This window comes from Tupaia chinensis, unplaced genomic scaffold (assembly GCF_000334495.1).
Source record: "Tupaia chinensis unplaced genomic scaffold, TupChi_1.0 Scaffold000350_1, whole genome shotgun sequence".
NCBI classification, from domain to species: Eukaryota; Metazoa; Chordata; class Mammalia; order Scandentia; family Tupaiidae; genus Tupaia; species Tupaia belangeri.
In genome coordinates, this window is record NW_006159844.1 from 4,993,103 (window position 1) to 5,016,641 (window position 23,539).

The 23,539-nt window shown below is 36.1% G+C and overlaps 1 protein-coding gene across 4 annotated transcripts in view; it reads left to right on the forward strand.

The window, feature by feature from the left end:
- RALGAPA1 (Ral GTPase activating protein catalytic subunit alpha 1) overlaps positions 1-23,539 on the forward strand; it is a 223,837-nt gene that overhangs the window by 125,238 nt on the left and 75,060 nt on the right. For all 4 annotated transcript variants that reach the window (XM_014589290.2, XM_027773395.1, XM_006152371.3 and 1 more), the window contains 5 exons: positions 107-175; positions 3,261-3,395; positions 3,796-3,979; positions 15,940-16,801; positions 19,414-19,485. In XM_014589290.2, coding sequence (XP_014444776.1) covers positions 107-175; positions 3,261-3,395; positions 3,796-3,979; positions 15,940-16,801; positions 19,414-19,485 — 1,322 coding nt within the window. The remainder of the gene's footprint in view (positions 1-106; positions 176-3,260; positions 3,396-3,795; positions 3,980-15,939; positions 16,802-19,413; positions 19,486-23,539) is intronic.

Genomic DNA, 23,539 nt, shown 5'->3' on the forward strand with positions numbered 1-23,539 from the left:
CATGTAGTGATAGGTTTTTAGATCATGTTAGTATTTAACAAGTTTTAGGATGTTACAATCAATTTAACATTTTGAGCTGTTAAAAAAATTTTTTTTTTGCCTACAGATCCTAATAGCCACTATCACCCATCTTTTGCCAAGTACAGAAGCTTCATCTTATGAAATGGATAAGAGGGTAATTTAAATTTTGTTTGATGTTTAATATGTTGTTATCTAGTAAATTGTTTCAAATTTTCCAAAGTGTATCTGTTTATATGGTAAATTTCATTTTGTATTCAAAATCAACTATAGTGTGAAATATATCTTTTCATTATTTAGGTGTAATTACATTATACTTTAGTTCAAATCTTTCAGTGTTTATTTGATAATTTAAAAAATATTTTTTGAGAGAGTTTTGTTTTTTGTTTTTTTGCTATAGAGCATGTGCACTTGCCAGTAAGACAGAGAAAGACAGAATCAAGAAATCACCCCCCAGGGGCAATAGCCATACTGTAATCCCTTTCCTTTCTCATCTTGGGATCTTGGGCATGCACGCACACGTGTCTGACATGAATTTTAAGCAAATTTATCTTTGCCCTTTAATGAATAATCATTCCGTATTTATTTGGTTCTATACCAGCAATTGTCAGTCTTTTTTGGTGACAAAATTTGTTTAATAGTGTAAATATTATCAAAGACAAATAACTTGTATTCATGTGTGTTGTTTTCTGTCTACCAAGTCTGTGTACTGGAAGCAGTGTGCAAAAGTCTCCTAATATTAATGTTCTGCCTTCCCTTGTATTGTGTATAGTTTTTGCTTTTTAAAGGGAATCACTGTGTTAATACATGATATTCATAGCCTTTTGTCTCATTTTTAAATTATAGCTTTTAGCATTAATATTTTTGGGTTTGAATTATAATTCAAAGTTGGTATACCTTCCCTCCCTTTACTTTTAGTACTTCTGAATATGTTTGTTTAGTCTTGAATATAACATATACTTAGGTCTTGATTTGCAAACCAAACTGAAAATCTTTTCATTAGGCTAATTATACCCATTCTGAGAAGACTTGCATATTTTTTTAGAAGAATTATTTTATTTAGCTTTACGTATTTATTTATTTATTATTTAAATTTGAACAGAGAGGGAGAAAGAGAGAGAGAAAGCATGCACACAAGCGAGAAAACAAGAAAGCAAGCCTCCAGGTCCAGGACTCGAACCACAGTTGGCCATGTGGCAGTCCGGTGCCCTTGACCACCATGCCACCTGCCAGCCCTGAAGACTTCTATCTTTGGGTTCATTTCTGTCACCTTAGTTTATGGTTGTTATGATTATGCATATTTTCTGTGTTTGTTTCTCTGCATGATGTATTTATTTCCTTTGTTCTTTTTTTAAGTTATTTTTGGTATCCAGGTAATTTTGTGCTTTTGTTTATGCCTTTGTATATATAATGTTTCATCTTAATTTTTCTACATTTTTTTTTGGCCAGAGGGTTCATGCATGCATCAGACAGAGGGAGGGAGGAAGTACTCTTCAGTTTGGCACAGTCACACTACAGTCCTTTTTTTCTTTTCCTATTTCTCCATCCCACCATCATTTTTAGCATGCACCCAGTGTGCTTTCAAGCTGCCAGGGCCAGGATATAAAGCACATTTAGCCTTGTGGAATTCAGCCTTCTATGCATAGTGCTTGAACACTAAATAGGAATAGCCCTATGTATACCATTTTAAGTGTCTTTATATGCCCTTGCTTTTTTACTTAACCTTTTACTGTCTGTTTTTTGATTATTTAATGGTCTCTTTTAACTTCTGTCCATTGCCTATTCTTTAACAAATGAGCTCATTTCTTTCTGGTTAGTTTTTGGTCAATCTTAAGTTCACAGCTAGTTTTTACTTTCTTTTTTTCATGGTTTCCCCAAAAAAAACTTACTTTCATTAAAGCCTAAAGTATGGGAAAGAGCTTACTGGAATAAGCTGCATGTTTTTGTCCTTATAGATTTGAAGTTTGAATGTTCTTTGTCTTCCGATTATAGGGAGGATATGGATTTTATGAAGTTGTATTGGTTCTTCTTACTCTTTTCAGAGGATACTTTGGGAAATTTAAACTAGAATTATTCCTCAAATTGGAGCATTTGTAATCAGTAGAACTTCTTTGTAACTTTCATGACAATGATTCTTTACCCAATGAAATGGATACTGCTCTTTTACTTCACATTTTGGAAGAAAATGTTCTGCTTGTAATATACTAAAGTTTAAAAGTGGCCAGCAGGAAGAGTCATTTAGTAAAATGAGTAACAATTTTAGATAGTGCTCGACATAGCCTTTCTAGCAAGATACTCAGGTATTAAATAGGAAAAGGAAAGTGGAAGTCATTATAATACATACGGACTAAAACTTTTCATTTCTGTTTATTCTGTAATTATGTATGTCTGTTATCTTTTGAGCTTGGTGGTTTTATATTCTAAATAATTTTAGAATCTATGTTTTTATTTTATGTGTTGATGGATTGATTTTTAAAGATTTTTGCCATAGGGCATGTGCCCTTGCCAGAGAGAGGCAGTGAGAGAGAAAGTGAGAAATAAACCCCTGGGAGGATGGCCATGCCACAATCTCTTCTCTATTTTTCTCCTGGGATTTTGGTCATGCATGCACACACACCCAGCATGATTTTCAAGCCTCCAGATCCAGGACTAGAACCTCAGTCGTCCTTGTGGGAGTCTAGCACTTTAACCACTATGCCACTTGCTGGCCTCAACGTCCATCTTTTTATTGGGTTGTTGGAAAAGTCACGATGTATTTTTTTCTGTGATTTCAGTGCAAAAATATAAGAGAAATATAAAAGAGAAATTCACATTTAACATTTTTAAATCACTTAGATTTATGTAAATATTAATAGTGAAACTTAGAGTCAATTTTGAAACAAATTTTGGAAACAAAGAATGAGATTGTGAATTGTTGGGAGCCAGCCAGTAGTGTGGTAATTGCAGTAATTGGACCCCCCTGACCAATTCAGCAGTTTGAGTTCCAGACCTGGTGTCTTGCGAAACATGCTGGGTACATGTGCATGTATGTGCAAAAATTCCAAGAGGAGAATGGAAGGAAAGGGATAATGGTGTGCCCATACCCCGAGGGGTACTTTCTCACTTTCCCTCTCTGTCTGTCTATATGTATAGTTAGTGTACATGCCATATAGTGAAATGTTAAAGAAAAGGGTCATGAGATAAGTATTAAGTTCTTTCTTTTATGAGTTCACAATTATAATGGTGTCTTGTTGTTGTTACAGTTAGTAGTATCCTTACTTCTCTGCCTTCTGGACTGGATCATGGCCTTACCTCTAAAGACACTGCTCCAACCGGTCCATGCTACAGGAGCAGAAAATGATAAAACCGAAAAGTCTGTCCTCAATTGTATTTATAAGGTAAACTTCCCTTATTATTTATTTGGTAACATAGGGTTTTTCAAACTTAGTAAATAAAATTTCCTGTAACATTTTCATTGTTTCAAAACTAGATATTTCCTAAGAATATTGATTTAGCTTAGGTACCTTTTAGGAATTTTAAAAGTACTTCCTACAAGATCCCATTGTTTCATTGCAGAGTTTCGAGAGGAACTGAATTTCTGTTGAATACGAGAATCGTTAGTTAAGTTTTACTCATTCTTCTTAAGTGGTATTAAATTTTACTTTGATTGAAGATCTGAGTTTTAAAATAAAGTTCTTGCCAAACTCTTAATTTAGCAGTCAACCTCTGTCTCTTTTAACCTCAATGTATTTATTTTCATTTAAAAGTAAAACTTGACATTGTCTTTATTATTTACAGGTTTTACATGGGTGCGTTTATGGAGCTCAGTGCTTTAGCAATCCTAGGTATTTTCCACTAAGCCTCTCTGATTTGGCATCTGTAGATTATGATCCTTTTATGCATTTGGAAAGTCTGAAAGAGCCTGAACCTCTACATTCTCCTGATTCAGAACGATCTTCTAAACTCCAACCAGTAACAGAAGGTAAAATGAATTCTCTTCAGGATAACATATTGCTTGAGTTGTCTCAAGAGTATGAATTGAGGCCATGGATGGAATAATGAAGAAAGAAAATATGTCTTACTTTGTAGTTGTTTGCCTAAATATGTGTATTATAGTATAAGTTCATTTATAGTTTGAGAAATAACTTCATATACATAATTATTAAGATTATTTGTTAGGATCCTCCATTTATACTTCTGAATAAGTTATTCTCAGAAGTTCTATTATATACATCATAGGATATTCATAGAAATTAGAGTCTGACAGATGTGGTATTGAATTTTGGCTGTCATTTACTTGTTGAGTGACTATCCTTATTTGTAAAATGTGGATAATAAGAGTTCCCTCAAGGGTTGTTTTGAGTATAAAGAAGATAATATCTGGGGAACCAGCAGTTAGCGTAATGGCTATGTCGCTGGACTCCCACGTAGTCGACCGAGGTTCGTGTCCCGGACCCGGTGGCTTAAAACTCACGCCGGGCGCGTGTGCGTGCGTGCCCAAGATCCCGAGAGGAGAATGGAGGAGAAGGGATTGCGGCGTGACCATCCCCCCTGGGGGGTGATTTCTCGCTTTCTGTCTCTATGTCTCTCTCTGTCTGTCTGGCGAGCACATGTGCCCTACAGTGAAAATCTCTCAAAAAAAAAAAAAAAAAAAAAAAAAGAAGCTAATATCTGTAAAGCATTTGTATAGTTCTTGGTACATAGTGAGCTTAATACATCTTTTTAAGCTACGTTGTTTCTTCATTCAGAGAGCTCACATTCAGATATAAGAGAATAATATTAACAAATAATGTTCTAATGCTACGTATACAAATAGAAGTATATACAAGATACAGAGGATCTCAGCAATTAATGAAGAGTTGGTTTTTTTTTTTTCTTTTTTTTTAAGAGAAGAGATTTTTGCTATAGAGCACGTGAACTCACTGGAGAGATAGAGACAGGAAGTGAGAAATTACCTCCCCCCCCCCAGGGGTATGGCCATGCCATAATCCTTTCTTCTCCATTCTCCTTTTTGGATCTTGGGTACACAGACATATGCTCCTAGAGTGAGTTTTAAGCTGCCAGGTCCAGGACTTGAACTGTGGTCAATTATATGGACATCCAGTGATGTAACCATTATGCTATCTGCTGGTCACAATGAAGAGTCTAAAGAGGGGGAATTACATGATGAAATTAGGGTTCAGAGCATTTTTGATAGTAGTATTTTAGAGGAATAAACAGATTATGGCTCATGACTGCTGCCTGTTTCTATAAATAGTTTTACTGGGCTACATCCATGTTGTTCATTATTGTATCATTATGGTTGCTTTTGTGTTAAAGCAACTATGTTGATTAGCAACAGAGATAATGTTACTCACAAAACTAAAATTTTTACTGCCTGGCCCTTTACAGAAAAAGATCGCTGATCCCTATTACATTAGGTTGATTTGAGCAGTTAACTCAGCCAAGCATGAGGTTGTGATAGGTTAGTTACCAAAGGCTTAAATTAAACTTATTTAGTTACTTAACAGTGGTGGTAGTAATAGGAAGAAAGACGGATTTGAGAAATATTTAGGAGGTAAGGTCAAGGATTTTGTGATGAGTAAGAGAAAAAAAAGGAATCTAGAATACATTTTTGATGAGTCAGATTCTGAAGATTGGTTGGATTTCCCCCAAACTAGAGCAAGAATATAAGAGAAAGTACAGATTTGGGAGGGATAATGTGGAGACATTATTGGAGATAGTTTAGTTTCAGGTGCCTATTGAATATTTATGTGAAGACATCTCTTGGACAGTTTGTATTAACAGATCTGAGTCTTAGTAGAGAGGTCTTTGTTAAGAATGTATATTTATGTGTGTGGGTTCTGAGATACAAAAGCCCTGCAGAAAGGAAGACCTGGAGAGAATAATTTCTCAGAAACCAGGAGAGGAGAAAGCTTTTAAAATGGCCAGCCAACAGTGTTAAATGATGGAGAGGTGAAGTACAAAGGATTGACAAATGTGTCTATTTTAGATGCAGCAGAGAAGTAGGAGGCAGAAGCCAGTGGCTGTGGGTTGAGAAGCAAACAGGAGATAAGGAATTAAAGCCATCCCATGGAAAAGTATTTTAAAGAAACTTGACTGTTAAAAAAAAAAAAAAAGAAAAGAAAAAAGTAATAAAACAGTAGGTAAGCTAAAGGATTCAGAGTTAAGAGAGTTTTAAGGATGCACAGAATTGAATTTTATTTGTAAACTGAGAAGGAAGTAAGCTGGAAGGGTATCATTAATACAGTGAAGGCCCTGAAGGGACGAGCTAGAAAGTTATAGACTCTAGGAATAGGCCTTCTTCTGAAACTAGAAAGTGGAAGTAATTGAAGAGAATTGACAATTGTTAAGGGCCCAAGAGCAAATGGAAACCACAGAGTTTTGATTATATACCAGTCAACAGTCAATAAGGTGGGTATGGCCGAAAGTCAAAGGAAATAAGAATCTCAGAATATATATATTGTTTAACCATGGAACATTGTTTAACCATGGAACCTAGACTTGGTAAGGATTGAATTGCTGCCAAAGAGTAACTAATAAATTGGGAGAAATGAGAAGGATCTAGAGAGTCAGAAGTAGATGTGGTTATTAATAAGAAGTTAAAGCAGTTGTTCTTAGTTTGGGCTGCACATTAGAAAACTGATGCTACCCCTCTATGAAGAGTTTGATACATTAATCTAGATTGTTGAGGTGTTTTCGTTTAAAGTTCTTTACATGACTGATAGGTAGACTTATTTGAGAACTACTCAGAGTAGTATCAATATATTAGGAAACTGGTTTTTAAAACATTTTTTTAGGTAGTAGAACCTCCTCAAATAAATTTTACAAGAAAGCCCAATTTGTAAAACTTTTTGAGGTAGAACTGCAACAGAGTAGAGGGCTGAGGTCCTACCATCTTCTTTTCTTCCTGTCTTTACAGGCCCTCTCCAAGGACTCTACAAAATAAAATTAGGAAATCACTAACTAGGAGACTGTTTTCAAAGAGTATGCAAATAAGGAAGAGTTTAATTTTTAAAAGTAGAATACAGTTGACCTGTGAGCAGCACAGAGGTTAGGGATGCTACCCTCCTACACACAGTGAAAAATCAACATATAACTTCTGACTCCTCCAAAATTTAACTATTCATAACCTACTGTTGACCAGAAGCCCTACTGATAACATAAACAGTGATTAACGTATATTTTGTGTGTTGTTATATACTGTATTCTTTTTTTTTGAGAGGTTTTTGCTATAGTACGCATGCACTCTCCAGAAAGACACAGAGACAGAAAGCGAGAAATCACCTCCCGTGGGGAATGGCCATAATCCTTTCTCCTCCATTCTCTCTCGGGATCTTGGGCAACATGCACATGTGCCTGGCATGAGTTTAAGCCACCAGGTCCAGGACTCAAACCGTGATCCACTACATGGGAGTCCAGCAACATAGCCATTATGCCAACTGGTGGTCCCTATATACTATATTCTTAAAGTAAACTAGAGAAAATAAAATGTTCTTAAAGTCAAGGAAGATCAAATACATTTATGGCACTGTGTTTTGTTTTGTTTGTTTGGTTGGTTGGTTGGTTTTTTATTTTAGAGGTTTTTGCTATAGGGCACGTGAGCTTGCCAGAAAGACTAGAGAGAGACAGAAAGAAAGCAAGAAATCACCCCCCAGGAGGTGGAATGGCCACGCTGCAATCCCTTCTCCTCCATTCTTCTCTCAGGATCTTGGACATGCACACACATGCGCCCAACGTGGGTTTAAGCCACTGGGTCCAGAACTCGAACCACGGCCCATTACAGGGGAGCCCAGTGACATAGCTGTTACGCCAACTGCTGGTCCCACTAATGCATTATTATTACAAAAATTTTAAAGTGTTATTCAAGATTTATGGCATTACCCTAAGCATGTTGAAAAACACATGAGAACTATGACAAATCACTTTTTACTGTTACGTATAATTCAGTGGAAATGATCTTCATACAGAGATGGCTACTATCACACGGCTTTGTTTTTGTTTGTATTTTGTTTTTTAATTTTTGGTATAGAACACATGTGTTTGTCAAAGGGAGAAAGATAAGAGGAAAGTAAGAAAGTACCCACCCGGGAGATGGCCATGCCACGGTCCCTTCTCCTCCATTTAGCTCTTGGGATTTTACCCAGCATGTTTTTCAAGCCAGCAGATCCTGGACCCAAACTGGTCATTCAACTATGTGAGATACGCCACCTTAACCACCACGACACTGCCTAGCCCCACATAGCATTTTAAGTAGACAATCACAATACTTGAGCTGACCATAACAGCACTGGAGGTGACTAAAAAGGTATTACAATAGTCAATCTATACTGCAGTAACAATTTCATACTGCATCTTTACATTTCCCTTGATCACAACAGTTTTTCAAATTGTTGCAAATCTCAAAAAAAATTTCCAACATACTTATTGGAAAAATCCACACATAAGTGGACCACCCATTCTAAACCTATGTTTTTCAAGAATCAATGACTGTTATAAATGGCTGAAACATTTGGATGTGACCGTGATGGTATTGGGTCATCAGGAAAGTCATGAAGTGCTTTACTATGCCAAAATGTGTTGTGACTTATCACTCAATAGATTGGTGGCATACAGTGAAAGCAAAGGTAGAAAATTAGATGTTAGGATGAGGGGCTAGGGTTTGGGATTGAACATAGTTGTTGATAGTTTGTCTAGAACACACACACACACAAGTGAAATAGGAATGTAAGGGTTTTGTTTTTCTTTTTCTTTTTAGATTTTTTCCATAGGACACATGTGCTCACTGGAAAGAAAGAGAGAGAGAGGCAAAGTGAGAAATCATCCCCCAGCAGGGACGGCTACACTGCAGTCCCTTCTTCATCGTCCTTTCGGCCTTTCGAGTACTCACATACATGCACCCATCATTATTTTCAAGCCAGCGAGTTTAGGATTTCAACTGCAGTCAGCCATTTGGGAATCCAGTGCCTTAAACATCATGCCACTGGCTGGCCCCAGGAATGTCAGACATAAAAGAGATTGGTCAGACATAAAAGCGATACACTGCTCAGTACAATATAGCAAAGAATTTAGATAATAATGGATACAGACAACTTGAAATTGTCTCTTTAGATTTGGCATAGTAAAATAGAGTGTTTACTTAACAAAGTTAAAAAATTAGTCACTTTGCATTTCTAAAATTGTAAAATGGCAAACTTTTTATTTAAGGCAGTATATTACATTTCTTAAAAATAGTACAACAGTTTATTTACATAAAAGTAAAGTTTAATGTATTCAATAAAAAATTTACTATGCCACTATCAAATAGTCCCTGAAAAAGAAGCAAAGGAAATGATGTAAACAGATGGCTTAATATTGATACTATAGTAAATACTCTGTGTAAGATTATTCTTTAAATGTACTAAGTAGTTAGGACTTTATCAAAGGTATTAGGGGTCAGATAAATGCAGGACCTTTGATTTTTTAATGTGGCAAAAAATGGCTGAATATTGTGCCCTTGTCTAAGGTATGCTTCATCATTTTCATGTATTTTTTGGCCAAAGAATTCTAAACATAGAGTGTCCCTAATGAGCTCAGTATTGGGTTGAACAAGTCTGATTTGAGAACTGTTGGCAGGAGTAGCTATAATTATTAAATTTACTAAAGAATAAAGCAAGGTAGTGAAGTTGGCTTTTTGTCAAATGGCGGTAGTCTTATTAGCAGAAAGTCATCATTTGCAGGGTCAGAGTGAAAGGAGGCTCCAAAGGATTCATTCTGTCCTAATTATAGTTTCACCTATACACATTATGCAAAGCTAATACTTAAAGCATTTGCCAAAATTAACTTCCTCTGCATGTTCTATCACAGTGCAATGAATTGCAGCAGCTTTTTATATCTTGCTGCTTTTGTATGCCATAATAATCTGTAATTATGGGTTTGCTGCAAATGCTGTGGGGTTTGTTTAATCTGACAATTTGAAAAGACAACCCTGAATAGACTTATTTAAATGAATGCTAGTTACACAAAGCCTTAGAAGCATCGATATCTTCATTTTGCATTTTCTTACAAGGCTAGTTATTTTAGAATTTCATTTAAATTTCTAAATTAAAGAATGTTGTATCTTCTTTTTTTCTTAGCAGAGAAGTAGACAAGAGATACGGATGTTCTATAGTTTAAAACTAAGAAATAAGTCTAAATAAATATAATTGCCCAACTAAATTGAGAAATTTGTATTCCTTTACATATACATGTATATCTTGAAACTAGAGGAGCAGTTTGGGAAAGAAAATGCTTTCACCTACATTCGAAATGTAAATTTATTCCTTAAGTGTTTTCTGTGTTGATAATGACAGGTTTGTGAACAAACTCAATTAAACTGAATTCCCACCATCTCTTCTTCAGGAAGAAGATATGTAGAATGAACTGTTACTTGGGTTTGCGAGTTTATATTTTAAGAAAAGAGCTGGCTAATTATTGGAATTTATTTATAAGCAGGTTTGAGAAGGGATTTTTTTAAAGAATTATTTATTTTATGTTATCATTTATTATTTTTAATTTGCTATAGGAAACCTATACTCACCAGGAGACAGAGAGAGGAGTGTGAGAGAAAGAGAAAGCAAGTTAGCAGGTTCAGGACTTCAACTTTGGTCAGCCATGTGGCCAGCCCAGCACCTTAACTACCATACCACCTGCTGACCCCAGAAAGGGAATTTTTAAGACTTATATTACTAATAACGTTCTCAAAATTGAATGATTTATATTGTTTCAGTTATTTCCGGCTTTATGTATGTGAGTTTTTATTTCACTTTTACAAATAAGTCTGTTATTTTTACAGAAAAGTTAGGGTTTAAGAAGTTGTATATGATTTGTTCATGATCACAGAAAAAGCCAAAGTCAGGGATTCTTCTTTTTCTTTTTTTTTTTCCCCCAAGGTTTGCTTTGGGGCTGTGTACTCTCCAGGGAGAAATAGGGAAAAAGAGAGCAAGAAAGTCAAGGAAGCACTCCCAGGGCTCCTCAATCCCTTCTCCTCCATTCTCCTCTCAGGACTTTATGCACTCACCTGCATTTGGCATGTTTTTTAAGCTATTGTGTCTAGAACTTGAATCATGGAGTCAACCATGTGGAATTCAGGTACCTTAACCCACGCCTCTGGCTGATCAAGGAATTTTTTTTTTCTGTGACTATTTCTATTGTACTCTTTCTCTTCTTCAGAAAGAGTATTTTTATGTTCTGCAAAGATTTACTGCTTAGAATAAAATCACCTATCACTCAAAAGAAAGAAAATATAAAGAATAGAAACTTTCAAACTCAAAAATTTTAAAATCATTGGGCCCTATAGCCTGGTGGTTAAGTAGTCCAAGGTCCCATATGGCTGACACCAGTTCAAACCCCAGCCCTGACAGCTTGAGAAACACACTTGGCTTTTGTGTGTGCATTCCCCGAATCCCCATAGGATGAAGAAATGGTGGAGAAGGGATTGTAGTGTGACTATTCCCTATTTGGGAGTGCTCTTTCCCCTCTCCCTCCCTCCTTCTCTTCTCTTCCCTCCCTCCCTCCTTCCCTCCCTCCCTCCCTCTCCCTCTCTTTCTCTCTCTTTCTCTCTCTCTCTCTCTCTCGCAAAAGTGCACATGTCATCTGACAATAAAAACAAAAACAGTGGACATTATAAAATCATTAGTTATATCATTATTTTGTTACCATTTAAACATGATATAATCTAATTTAGATGAGCCTTTTGAATTAATCCTGTTTGATTACTAATTTATATGAAATAATACTTTTTTAAAGTTCTATACACAGAAAAGTACATTTTTATTTTATTACATTTCTTAGATTTTGCCATAGAGCACATGTACTTGCCACAGAGAGAAAGGAAAAACAACGCATTCCCTGGAGAGGGGTGGGGTGAATGGTCATGCTACAATTCCTTCTCTTCCATTCTCCTCTTGGGACTTTGGGCACACACATGCACGCTCCCAGCATGTTTTTCAAGCCTCCAAGTCTGAGGCTCGAACTATGGAGTTGGCCATGTGGATGTCAGCACCTTTATCACCATACCATCTGCTGACCTGAAAAATTCATTGTTTCCTTATGTAACAAAGAGAAAGGCAATTTAACAAAAATGTATGGAAACTAGAATTTTGGGAAAGGAGGAAATAATTCTGAACTGGAAAGCAAAGACTGACACTGTCGTGAGATGTCTTATGGCAGAAAAATTCCTTATTTTCATAAACTCCTTTGTCCCCATGTGCAAAATGATACTAGGTATCAATAGATTATCCTCTTACTGTATGAACATTCATTATATTCTAAGGAACAATTAAGGAAGGGAAGAAAGAGGACACTGGATTCAAGGTCCTCCTCCTGTTTTCCATCATTCCATGATATATATATTTGTCTACAGTCTTTTACTTTCCTTTTTTTTTCTTTAATTCTGCCAGAATACAATGTGTTTGCCAGAGAGAGGAGGAGTGGGAGAAAGCATCCTAACATGAGGCACACTCATTCCCCAGTTTCTTCTCCTCCATTTCTCCATCCTTTCAGAATTTGGGTTTGGCTTGCACACATGCCTGGATTGTTTGTCAACCTGCTGGGTCTAGGATTTGAACCACAAAGCTGGCCATGTGGGATCCAGCTCTTTTAACCACCAAGCCCTGGAGCCAGCTCTGCTTACAATCTTGAAAATGAAGAATTGAGTTAAAGTTAATCATTTAGTGTTAAGTGGCTAATTTTTCAGAACTAACCATAGATACAATTTTTAAAAGTTCAATATAATTAGAAGTAACTAAGTAACTAACATTCACAGTGAACTAAGAAATCTTTAGGTAAACTAAGAAATATTTCTATTTACATGTAAATAGAAATAAAACATTTATAAGAAAACAAGCTTAATAGTAACATTTTTAAATAAATGAAAATCCAATAAAATTATACTTTTTTAGAATTAAGAGAAGATATTATTGTTCTCAATGACATAGCATCTGGTCTGTTGCTCACTGTCTGCCTATACCCAGTGGTGTTGGTTCTAAATCTTGAGATCTGTAGACTTGAAAATGTGACACTACCCTGTCTTTCGTCTTAAGTAATCATACTAGCAGTAAACAATCTAGTTATCTTTTTTTTTTTTTTTAGGATTATTTATTTAATTTTATTTACTCATTCATTTATTTTAATTTGACCAGAGAGAGACACAGAGAAAGAGAAAGAGAGAGAAGGAGAATGAGAAAGCAAGCTGCCAGGTCCAGGACTCAAACCATGATCGACCATGTGGGAGTGTCCAGCACCTTAACCACCATGCCACCTGCTGGTCCCAAGTTATCTTTTTTTTTTTTTAGGATTATTTATTTAATTTTATTTACTCATTCATTTATTTTAATTTGACCAGAGAGAGACACAGAGAAAGAGAAAGAGAGAGAAGGAGAATGAGAAAGCAAGCTGCCAGGTCCAGGACTCAAACCATGATCGACCATGTGGGAGTGTCCAGCACCTTAACCACCATGCCACCTGCTGGTCCCAAGTTATCTTTTTTTTTTTTTTTTAAGTTAGGCTTATTGAGATACAGTTTACATAAAATAAAATTTACCTTTTTTTGATTGGAGAATTTGTATTTTATATATACTGTGTTGGTGGTTACACAATTGTGTATAATTATCAAAAGTCATCAAACCAAACACTTAAAGGGGAGATTTATTATATGTAAACTACGACATTCTTAAATCATATTCATCTTTATTCTAGCATCTAGACCCTAGTATTCCCAACTGATTAACTCTCAGAGAATATAAACAGTACTCAATCAGGATCACTCTGTGACTGGTAGAATAATATGAGAAAATAATCTGTAATTGTGTCTACAACTTAATAGAGACAAGAACATCGTGACCTTTCCCCTGCCACACACACACAACTTTAATACCTCTTCTAACATGAATGCCTAATGCTTCTTTACCAGTGACAATTTTCCTCCTACCTCTTAAGTGAAAAGTATCAAGGCTATTGTCAACCAGTTGTCCCTACTTTCTGACACCACGCAATCCATAACTGGCTTCTACATCAGCCCTCTTCAGAATCATATCGGCAGCCCTTAGCTAGCTGGCTTGGACAAGTTATTAATCTCCTTTCCCCTTTACTCTTTCTTTCCAGGTTCTGTCTTCCTTCTTTCCTCCCCCTCCTTTTCCTCCTTTAGATCTTGACATAGGGCAGCTTGTTTGTTTATGCTTTGTTTTTAATTTGTTGTAGGACATGTGTGCTTACAGAGAGAGACAGAGAGAGGGAAAGTGGGAAATCACCCCTTGGGGAAGATGACCATGCCACAATCCTTTCTCTCAGGATTTTGGGCAAGCATACACATGTGCCCAACATGTTTTTTAAGCATCTGGGTCTAGGACAGGAACTGTGCAATCAACCTTGTGGGATCCAGCCACCTTAACGACATTGCCACCTAGTTGGCCTATTTTGTTTATTTTTTATTTTTTAGTGCTTCCTAAATTTTTTTAAAGTTACTCAGATGAATATGCTTTATTTATTTATTTATTGTAGATGTTTTTGCCTTAGAGTATATGTGCTCACCAGAGAAAGAGAGACAGAGATAGAGGGAAAGTGAGGAATCACTCCCCAACGGGGGTGGCCACACCACAGTCCCTTCACCTCCATTCTCCTTCTGGGATCTAGGGCATGCACTCACATGTGCCCAGCATGAGTTTCAAGTCACTTGCTCCAGGACTTGTACTGTGTTCGGCCATGTGTGAGTCCACTGACATAACTGCTACGTCATCTGCTGGCCCATTTTTAAAAATAATTATTTAATTTTATTTATTATTTTTATTTTAAAAATTTGCTGTAGGGTGCATGCATTCACCAGCGAGAGACAGAGAAAGTGAGAAAGCAAATCACCAGGTCCAGGACTTGAAGGCAAATCACCAGGTCCAGGACTTGATCTGTGATTGGCCATGTGGGAGTCCAGTGCCTTAACTACCATGGTCCCTTCTGACCCCTGAATATGCTTTTTATCTCTTTGCTTTTCCTAATGTACTTAGGAAAGGACAAAAAAAAGGCTTTTTGCATATAGCTGATTGCTAGAGCAGATCGCATTGACCTAGAAGAATACCTAGAAAGGTATCATTTGTACACAAATCTATCTGATATTTTGCCTTTAAAATTAATTTTCCTGGACATACACTAGCTACATGACATGCTATTGAAATTAATTTGGACTCCTAAGTTTCAGGTGGAATATTGCTTTTTTTTCTGAAACACTTTTACATCATCAGTAATAGCCAAAATAAAGAAACATTTAAAGGATGCTGTAGACTATGTGAATATGCAATCTATTCATGAGATAAAAAATTTATCAGTGGGATAAATTTCATTGACTTTAATCTGTGTATTTTTAGTGATTGATATATAATATTGGGTTGTCAGAAAGTTATGACATTTTTCTATGTGTTTCTATACAAAAATGTGTCATGACTTTTCCAACAACCCAGTACTACAGGTCTTTCAACAGTGATCTATATTTAAGAGCTTTGATTTAAATTACTGCTTCATTAGTGGGAAAAATAGAGAGGCAAGACACTTGTGGGACACAGTAATAGTTTATTACCTGTTGATGATAACATGTTTAGTATTCTCAACTGGACTGGTCTGATGTGTATTTCATGTTAGGTAAATTCTCTTTGCAAGCCAAATGATGTATAGCAATTGAATGTATAAAAAATAATAAATAAATTATAGATTCATTAGCAAAAATTTCAAAAATAATTTTCGTTAAAATAAGTAGAACTCCATCAAAAAAATTTTTTCTTCTTTGCCCCATTATTCCTGTAATAGAGAATCTAAATTGGAAATAATAATTGGTTGTAATTTTAACAGTGTAATGAAATACGTATTTATTGTCTCATATTTCATTGATATACAACTTAAGAAGCAGCAATATTCTTATTCAGTTATATTTTTTATTTCTAGTGAAAACTCAAATGCAACAAGGATTAATCTCTATAGCCGCTCGTACTGTTATTACACATCTGGTAAATCACTTGGGCCATTATCCAATGAGTGGTGGTCCTGCTATGCTGACAAGTCAGGTGTGTGAAAATCATGACAATCACTACAGTGAAAGTACAGAACTTTCTCCTGAACTCTTTGAGAGCCCAAATATCCAATTCTTTGTACTGAACAACACAACTTTAGTGTCCTGTATCCAGATCAGATCAGAGGAGAGTATGCCTGGAGGAGGTTTGTCTGCTGGCCTTGCATCAGCCAATTCAAATGTCAGAATTATAGTACGTGATCTCTCTGGAAAATATTCATGGGATTCTGCCATACTGTATGGACCACCTCCTGTTAGTGGCTTGTCAGAACCTACATCTTTCATACTTTCATTGTCCCACCAAGAGAAACCACAAGAGCAACCTACATCTAACGAATGCTTAGAAGATATCACAGTAAAAGATAGCCTTTCCCTCCAATTTAAAAGACTTAGAGAATCAGTACCAACGTGGGACACGATTAGAGATGAAGAAGATGTTCTTGATGAGCTTCTGCAATACTTGGGCGTTACTAGTCCTGAATGCTTACAGAGAACTGGAATCTCCCTTAATATTCCTGCTCCACAACCAGTATGCATTTCTGAAAAACAGGAAAATGATGTTATTAATGCTATCCTTAAGCAACATACGGAAGAAAAAGAATTTGTTGAGAAGCACTTTAATGACTTAAACATGAAGGCTGTGGAACAAGATGAACCAACACCTCAAAAACCTCAGTCTGCATTTTATTATTGCAGATTGCTTCTTAGTATATTAGGAATGAATTCCTGGGATAAACGGTAAGAATAAAGGGGAAGTTTTTCTTTTGTTATTTTTTAAATGTTAGTCTTACAAAATCTTCTTGCTGGTAACGTTTTTTCTTATTTTTTTTTTTTTTTTTTTTTTGCTATAGGGTACGTGCACTTGCCAGAAAGACAGAGACAGAGAGTCAGAAAACGAGAAATCGCCCCCCCAGGGCAGATGGCCACGCTGCAATCCCTTCTCCTCCATTCTCCTCTCAGGATCTTGGGCATGCACACACACACACACCTGGCGTGAGTTTAAGCCACCAGATCCGGGACTCGAACCGCAGTTGACTACATGGGAATCCAGTGACATAGCCATTATACTAACTGCTGGTCCCAGTCTTACTCATCTTTTGATCAGGCACTTTAATCTCTGTTCTTTTTGTTGCTAAATTTTACCTACCATTTAGTTCTTTTACCAGTAGGCAGTTTGTTTCCTGAGACCACAGAGTTATGTGACGATTCAAGGGAATAAAAAGATAATTTAATACAATAAGTTATTTTATTGTCAGAATGACTCCTAGAATGCTCAGACTTAACTATAGCTTATATGATTGAAGAAAATACTTTTTAAGCCTTCATATAAGCTTAGCAATTTTTTAGACCAACCAAGTATTATCATTTATGGTTTGAATTAAGGAAATTAACTCAAGATTCAGGATCAATTCAAGAAAAGAATCTGGAACTTTTTTTTCCCCACTATTTTGGTTTTTTTATGTATGTTACAAACTTTATTAAAAACTTAAATGAAAGTGTTCAAGTGAGGTAAGCATTAAATGGAAAGAGCATTAAATTTAAATCAGAAGACTCAGGTTAGGGCCACCTCACCTTTTGAGCCTCATGCTATAGTATACACATTGAAAATAATTCCCGTTTTACCTCATAATGAAATTAAATTAGATATTGTATATAAAGCACTGAAATTATACACTAATGTAAAACACTATTAACATATTTGTTTTTCATTTCTGTGGTAAAAAGAACTGTAGCAAGTTTAAGAAGTATTTATAGGAGGAGAGAATCAGATATCACTGGACAAATAAATCTTAAATGCATGTGAAGCGTTGAGATGGAGTTCTACTTGCTTAGTGTTTATAATTTTATTTTAAACCCATTTATTTGAAGGGAATATCCTTTGCCTTATAGGAAAGTCATGTTATATTAGGAACAGTTTGCTTGTGGTATGTTCAAATAGAAGTAACTGCCGGGACCAGCAGTTAGTGTAATGGCTATGTCACTGGACTCCCATATAGTCGACCGCGGTTCGTGTCCTGGACCTGGTGGTTTAAAACTCATGCTGGGCACATGTGCATGTGTGCCCAAGATCCCGAGAGGAGAATGGAGGAGAAGGGATTGCGGCGTGGCCATCTTCCCTGGGGGGTGATTTCTCACTTTCTGTCTCTCTGTCTCTCTCTCTCTGGCGAGCGTGCCCGCCCTATAGCAAAACCTCTCAAAAAAAAAAAAAAAAAGAAGTAACGCAGTTATAGTAAAAATGTATTCTATACTCTTTTGCTATCAAACAGTCTATATGTTGTCTCTTGAGAAAAATTAAAGATGGGAAGCTATATATTATTACCACAGAAAGAATTGGTTTTATGAACATAATTCGTACCTACGTAGCTTCCATAGAACAAATTTGGTTAAGTTTGTACATTGCCTCATAGTATAAAAAGTATGTATAATATAAAACAAGGAAGAAGCAGATTCTATATGGGTTATTTGCTGACTTAGTAATGTTTTAGATTTTGTGAATATTTTGTTTCTTATGAGGTGCAGCTATCTCACTTTTTTGTTGTTGTCATTTTAGTTTTTGCTGTGAGCTTGTACACTTTCCAGAGAGAGAGAGTGAGAAGTCATCTCCCTGGGGATCAGCAGTTAGAGTAATGACTATGTTGTTGGACTCCCACGTAGTCGACCGTGGTTTGCATCCTGGACCCGGTGGCTCAAAACTCACGCTGGGCGCGTGTGCATGCGTGCCCAAGATCCCAAGAGGAGAATGGAGAGAAGGGATTGCAGTGTGACCATCCCCCCTGGGGGGTGATTTCTCGCTTTCTATCTCTATGTCTCTGTCTGTCTGGCGAGTGCACGCGCCCTAGAGAGAAAAAACGTCCCCCCCCCCCCCAAAAAAAAAAAGAAGTCATCTTCCTGGGAGGGTGGCCAGACCACAGACCTTCTCCATTATCCTCTCAAGTTCTTTTTAGGCACTTACACACACATGCCCAGCATGATTTTCAAGCCACTGGGTCCAGGACTTGAACCACACAATTAGCCATGTGAGAGCTCCACGTCATTTGCTGGCCCCTTCACATATTTTTATAAGCTCTTAAGCAGGAACCTATGTATTCATTTTTTTGTATATGAGTTTGGGAAACTCACAGTATTTGTAAGGGAAGATGAAATGGCCAGTAGCTGCACTAACAGAAATGTGTAAGGACATGGTAGAAAGAATGACACATTATTTCAACATTTTTTTAGGGTCTGTTCTCCTTTCTGTTAAAAATATGAGAAAGGCAAGAAAGTTGCATGAGTTGAGTAGAAAATATTGCCAGGACTGTCATGTCATTCACTGTAAAAGTGATGAAATGTTTATGAATCTCTTTATTTAGGAGGAGCTTTCATCTCTTGAAGAAAAATGAAAAGCTACTTAGAGAACTTAGGAACTTGGATTCAAGGCAATGGTGAGCTATTGGAAAACTGTCCCATATTACAACTAGCAACTCTTCTCTACTTCTCTATTTAGAGTAATACTTTGAATAATATTCTAAACAACAAATACTGTGAATACTAATGTACTATGAGTTTTAACTTGTTGAGAAGAATCTATTTCATTTATGGGACTGAAATAAAAATAATAAGTTAATTTTTTGGAAAAACTTGGGACTTCATTAAAATGTTCAGGGTCTTTGAATTTTTATACCTTTTCATGTATTTCAGAATCTTGAATCTCAAAAAAAAATTAAACTTGCAAAAATTGCTTTTGTATTTCCTATTCCTAGGCAGATATTAGTCATATCTCATTAATTAATCTGGTGATTCTAATGGATTGGGAAGCTAGTTTGAAACAAGCTACCCACCATAACATCACTTTTCTACAAGAATACAAGTAAATAAAATTATTCAGGTCTTTCCTACATCATACAACTCTGCATCTTCCTTTTTTTTAAAACAACATTCTATATTGAGCCATCTTCTCTTGTTCACTTTTGGTTTCAGAAAAGTCATTTTTTTTTTCCCTGTATGTACTTTTGTTTTATACTTTCTGTGCCTGCTTAGGGTCTTCATCAAAAAGTCAATCCGTCTTTATCTTGTGCTTTTACTTACATCATGAACGTGTTTATTATCTGCCTTTAAATGAGACTCTTTACTTACTATCCGTACAGGCTGTAGTTCTGTCTCTCTCATTCCTTTTGTTACCAAATTCATGGGAAAATACTAGCTTTACTCTCTGTAATTCCTAACTGATTATTGTTGTTTGTGTTTTTAACATTCTTTTTTGGGGGGCGGTGGGAAGAGAGGTTTTTCCTATAGGGCACGTGTACTCGCCAGACAGAGAGAGACAGAAACAACAAGAACTCACCCTCTGGGGAGATAGCCATGCCGCAGTCCTTTCTCCTCCATTCTCCTCTCAGGATCTTGGGCACACACGTACACGTGCCCAGCATGAGTTTAAGCCACTGGGTCTGAGACTCGAACTGCGGTCAACTACATGGGAGTCCGGTGACATAGCCATTACGCTAACTGCTGGTCCCTTTAACATTCTTCAGAATAAACTTTTTAAAATAATTTTAAATGTATTTGATTATTACAGAAAATATAAAGCAAAAAACAACATATTTATAACATTATTGTTAACATTTGTTTATTTTCAGTCTTTCTTTTTTTTAGTTTATTCCACTTATTTCTTTTATGAGAAAGAGATGGAGGGATATCCTTAATAAGGTTCTCACCATGTCACAGTTCTCCCCAAAGCCTACCAGCCAGCAGGATAAAGGATACAGTTGTGCCCAGCATGTTCACATCTACCCAGAATCCAAACACAGGCCTCCATGTGGCTTCTGTGTTGTGCAGCGGTGCCTTATTGCTTAAGACATTGTAGCTGAGCCTAGTCTTTCTTTTTTAATAGATAACCTTTATTTATTTTTAAACAAATCTGCAATTGTAGGGACATATCCTAAGTTACCTTTCTTTTTAAAACTTTATCTTATAAGCATTTGTCTTACTTAGATATTTAAAAATAATCTTTTATGGTATGAAGGTATATGATTATTGGACACAAGATATTTAAGTTCCTTGCAATTTCTTGCCCTATGACAGAAGTAAAATTATTAGGTTAAAATAATAAAAACACTGGGTCTGGCAGGTGGCATGGTGGTTAAAGACACCGGACTCCCATGTGGCTGACAGCGGTTTGAATCCCAGACCTGGCAGCTGGCTTTCTTCCTTGCTCTCTCACTCATCTGCTCACTATCATTCTCACTCTGTCCCTCTCTGGTAAAATTAAAATAAATAAATACAAAAATAAATAGATGTCAAATAAAATAATTCAAAAAAAAAGAAATGCGAATTCTTAAAAAATAATAATAATAAAAACACATTTTAGGGCATAAAAATAGTGAAATTGCTTTTTATTAAAAATATTGCTTTAACCTGACTAGTATAACATATTAATCACCTTTTTTAATCCTTTATGGGTTGAGAGACAGATTACTGTATGTCTTTTATTTGCATTTCATTATCAATAGTTGAAGTTAATAATTTTCCATAGATTTGTATTCAAATTTTTTGTGAGAGAGGGATTTTTGTTATGGGGCATGTGCACTCACCAGAAAATGAGAACCCACCCCCTGGGGAGATGGCCACACCACAATCCCATCCCATTGGGTATGCACGCACATGCCCCCAGTGTGAGTTTTAAGCTGCCAGGTCTAGGACTTGAACCATGGTTGACTACATAGGAGTCCAGCAACATAAACATTATGCCACCTGCTGGTCCCTGAAATCTTTTTTTAAACTTGTTGTTACTACAGTTTTCATTTGATTCTTAGGTTCTCCCAAAGTAAAATTTCTATAATAGTTTTCTAAATATGAGGTTTAAAATTATAATGATATTGATAATTACTAAAACAAAAAATTGCAACTATAAAACATTGACCCATCATTCCCTATCCTATGAATATTACCCCCACCATTATACTGACAAAGGATTATCCTCACAATTACACAGATGAGAAAACTATAAATCAGATACATGAATTACCTCAAAATTCAAATTTACAAGAATGGCAGAGTCAGGAAACATAATAATAAAATAAATGTTTTTTATATATACAAATAATAAATGTTTTATATATATACAAATAATAAATAATATGGTATATATAACAATAAAAGAAATGTTTTATATATATATACACAAATTATATATGTACAAATAATGTTTTATATATACAAATAATTTTATATTATTGTGTGTATTTGAGCATTTAAAATAAATATGCCATGCCTAATACAGTTCACAACACATATCTTTATAATCTGTTTTCAATTCAATCTTGGCATCCTTTTTCTGTTCCTCTATTTAGTAATTTTTCTTATTCATAACAACTGTTCCTCTATGTGTATGTGATAAGGATTAACTTTTGTACTATTTGTGGTAGTTTTCCTAGTTAGTTTTTCTTTTTATAAAGAATTATTTTATTTCATTTTATCTATCTGTCTATTTATTTTAATTTGACCAGAGAGAGAGAGAGAGAAAGTGAGAAAGCAAGTTGCAAGGTCTATGACTTGAATCACAGTCGGCTACATGAGAATTCAGCACCCCTAACCACCACACCACCTAGTGACCTTCCCAGTTAATTTTTTTAACTTTCAGTTTTCAACAACTTCTGATAATTTGACATACAGGTTTGTTTGTTTTTTTAATTTGCCAGAGGGTACATGTACTCGCCAGAGAGACATGGGAAGAGGGAGAATGCAAACCCCTAGTGTTGCATACCCAATTGTGGTAATGTTACAATCCCTTTTCCTCTGTTTCTCCTTCCTGTCGGGATTTAGGGCATGCATGCACATGTGCTCAGTGTGGTTTGTTCAAGTCATCAGAGTCAGAATTTGACCACATGATTGACCATGTAGGCTCCAGCTCCTTTAGCCAGGTCTTGGTGCTGGTGCAATATTTTTTTTCTTTTTTTAGGATTTTGTCATAGGGTGCATGCCCTCACTAGAGAGAGACAGAGAAAGACAGAGAAAGGGAAAATGAGAAATCACCTCCCAAGGGAATGGCCATGCTGCTAGTCTCTTCTCCATTCTCTCAGGATTTTAGGCACACACACATGTGCCTGGCATGATTTTCAGGCCACTGGGTCTGGGACTTGAACTGTGGTCAGCCATGTGGGAGTCGAGTGCCTTAACAGCCACACCACCTGCTGGCCCTTAGCTTTTTATTTTTATATAATCTTTAGCTTTGTTTAATTACTTTTTAATTCTTCAATTGTTTGTAGTTCTTTTTTTTTCTTTTCAAATTGTTAGAGGGTGCATATATTTATATTTATAGGAGGAGAGAGAGAAAAAAAAGCACCCCCCAATCATGGCAGGATAATGCCAAAAATCCTTTTTCCTTCATTTCTCCACCTCATCAGGATTTTAGCACATTCTCACACATGTTTTTCAAACCATCAGGTTGGGATTCAAACCTCAGTTGGTCATGTGGGACCTGGCTTCTAATGCACAGCGCTT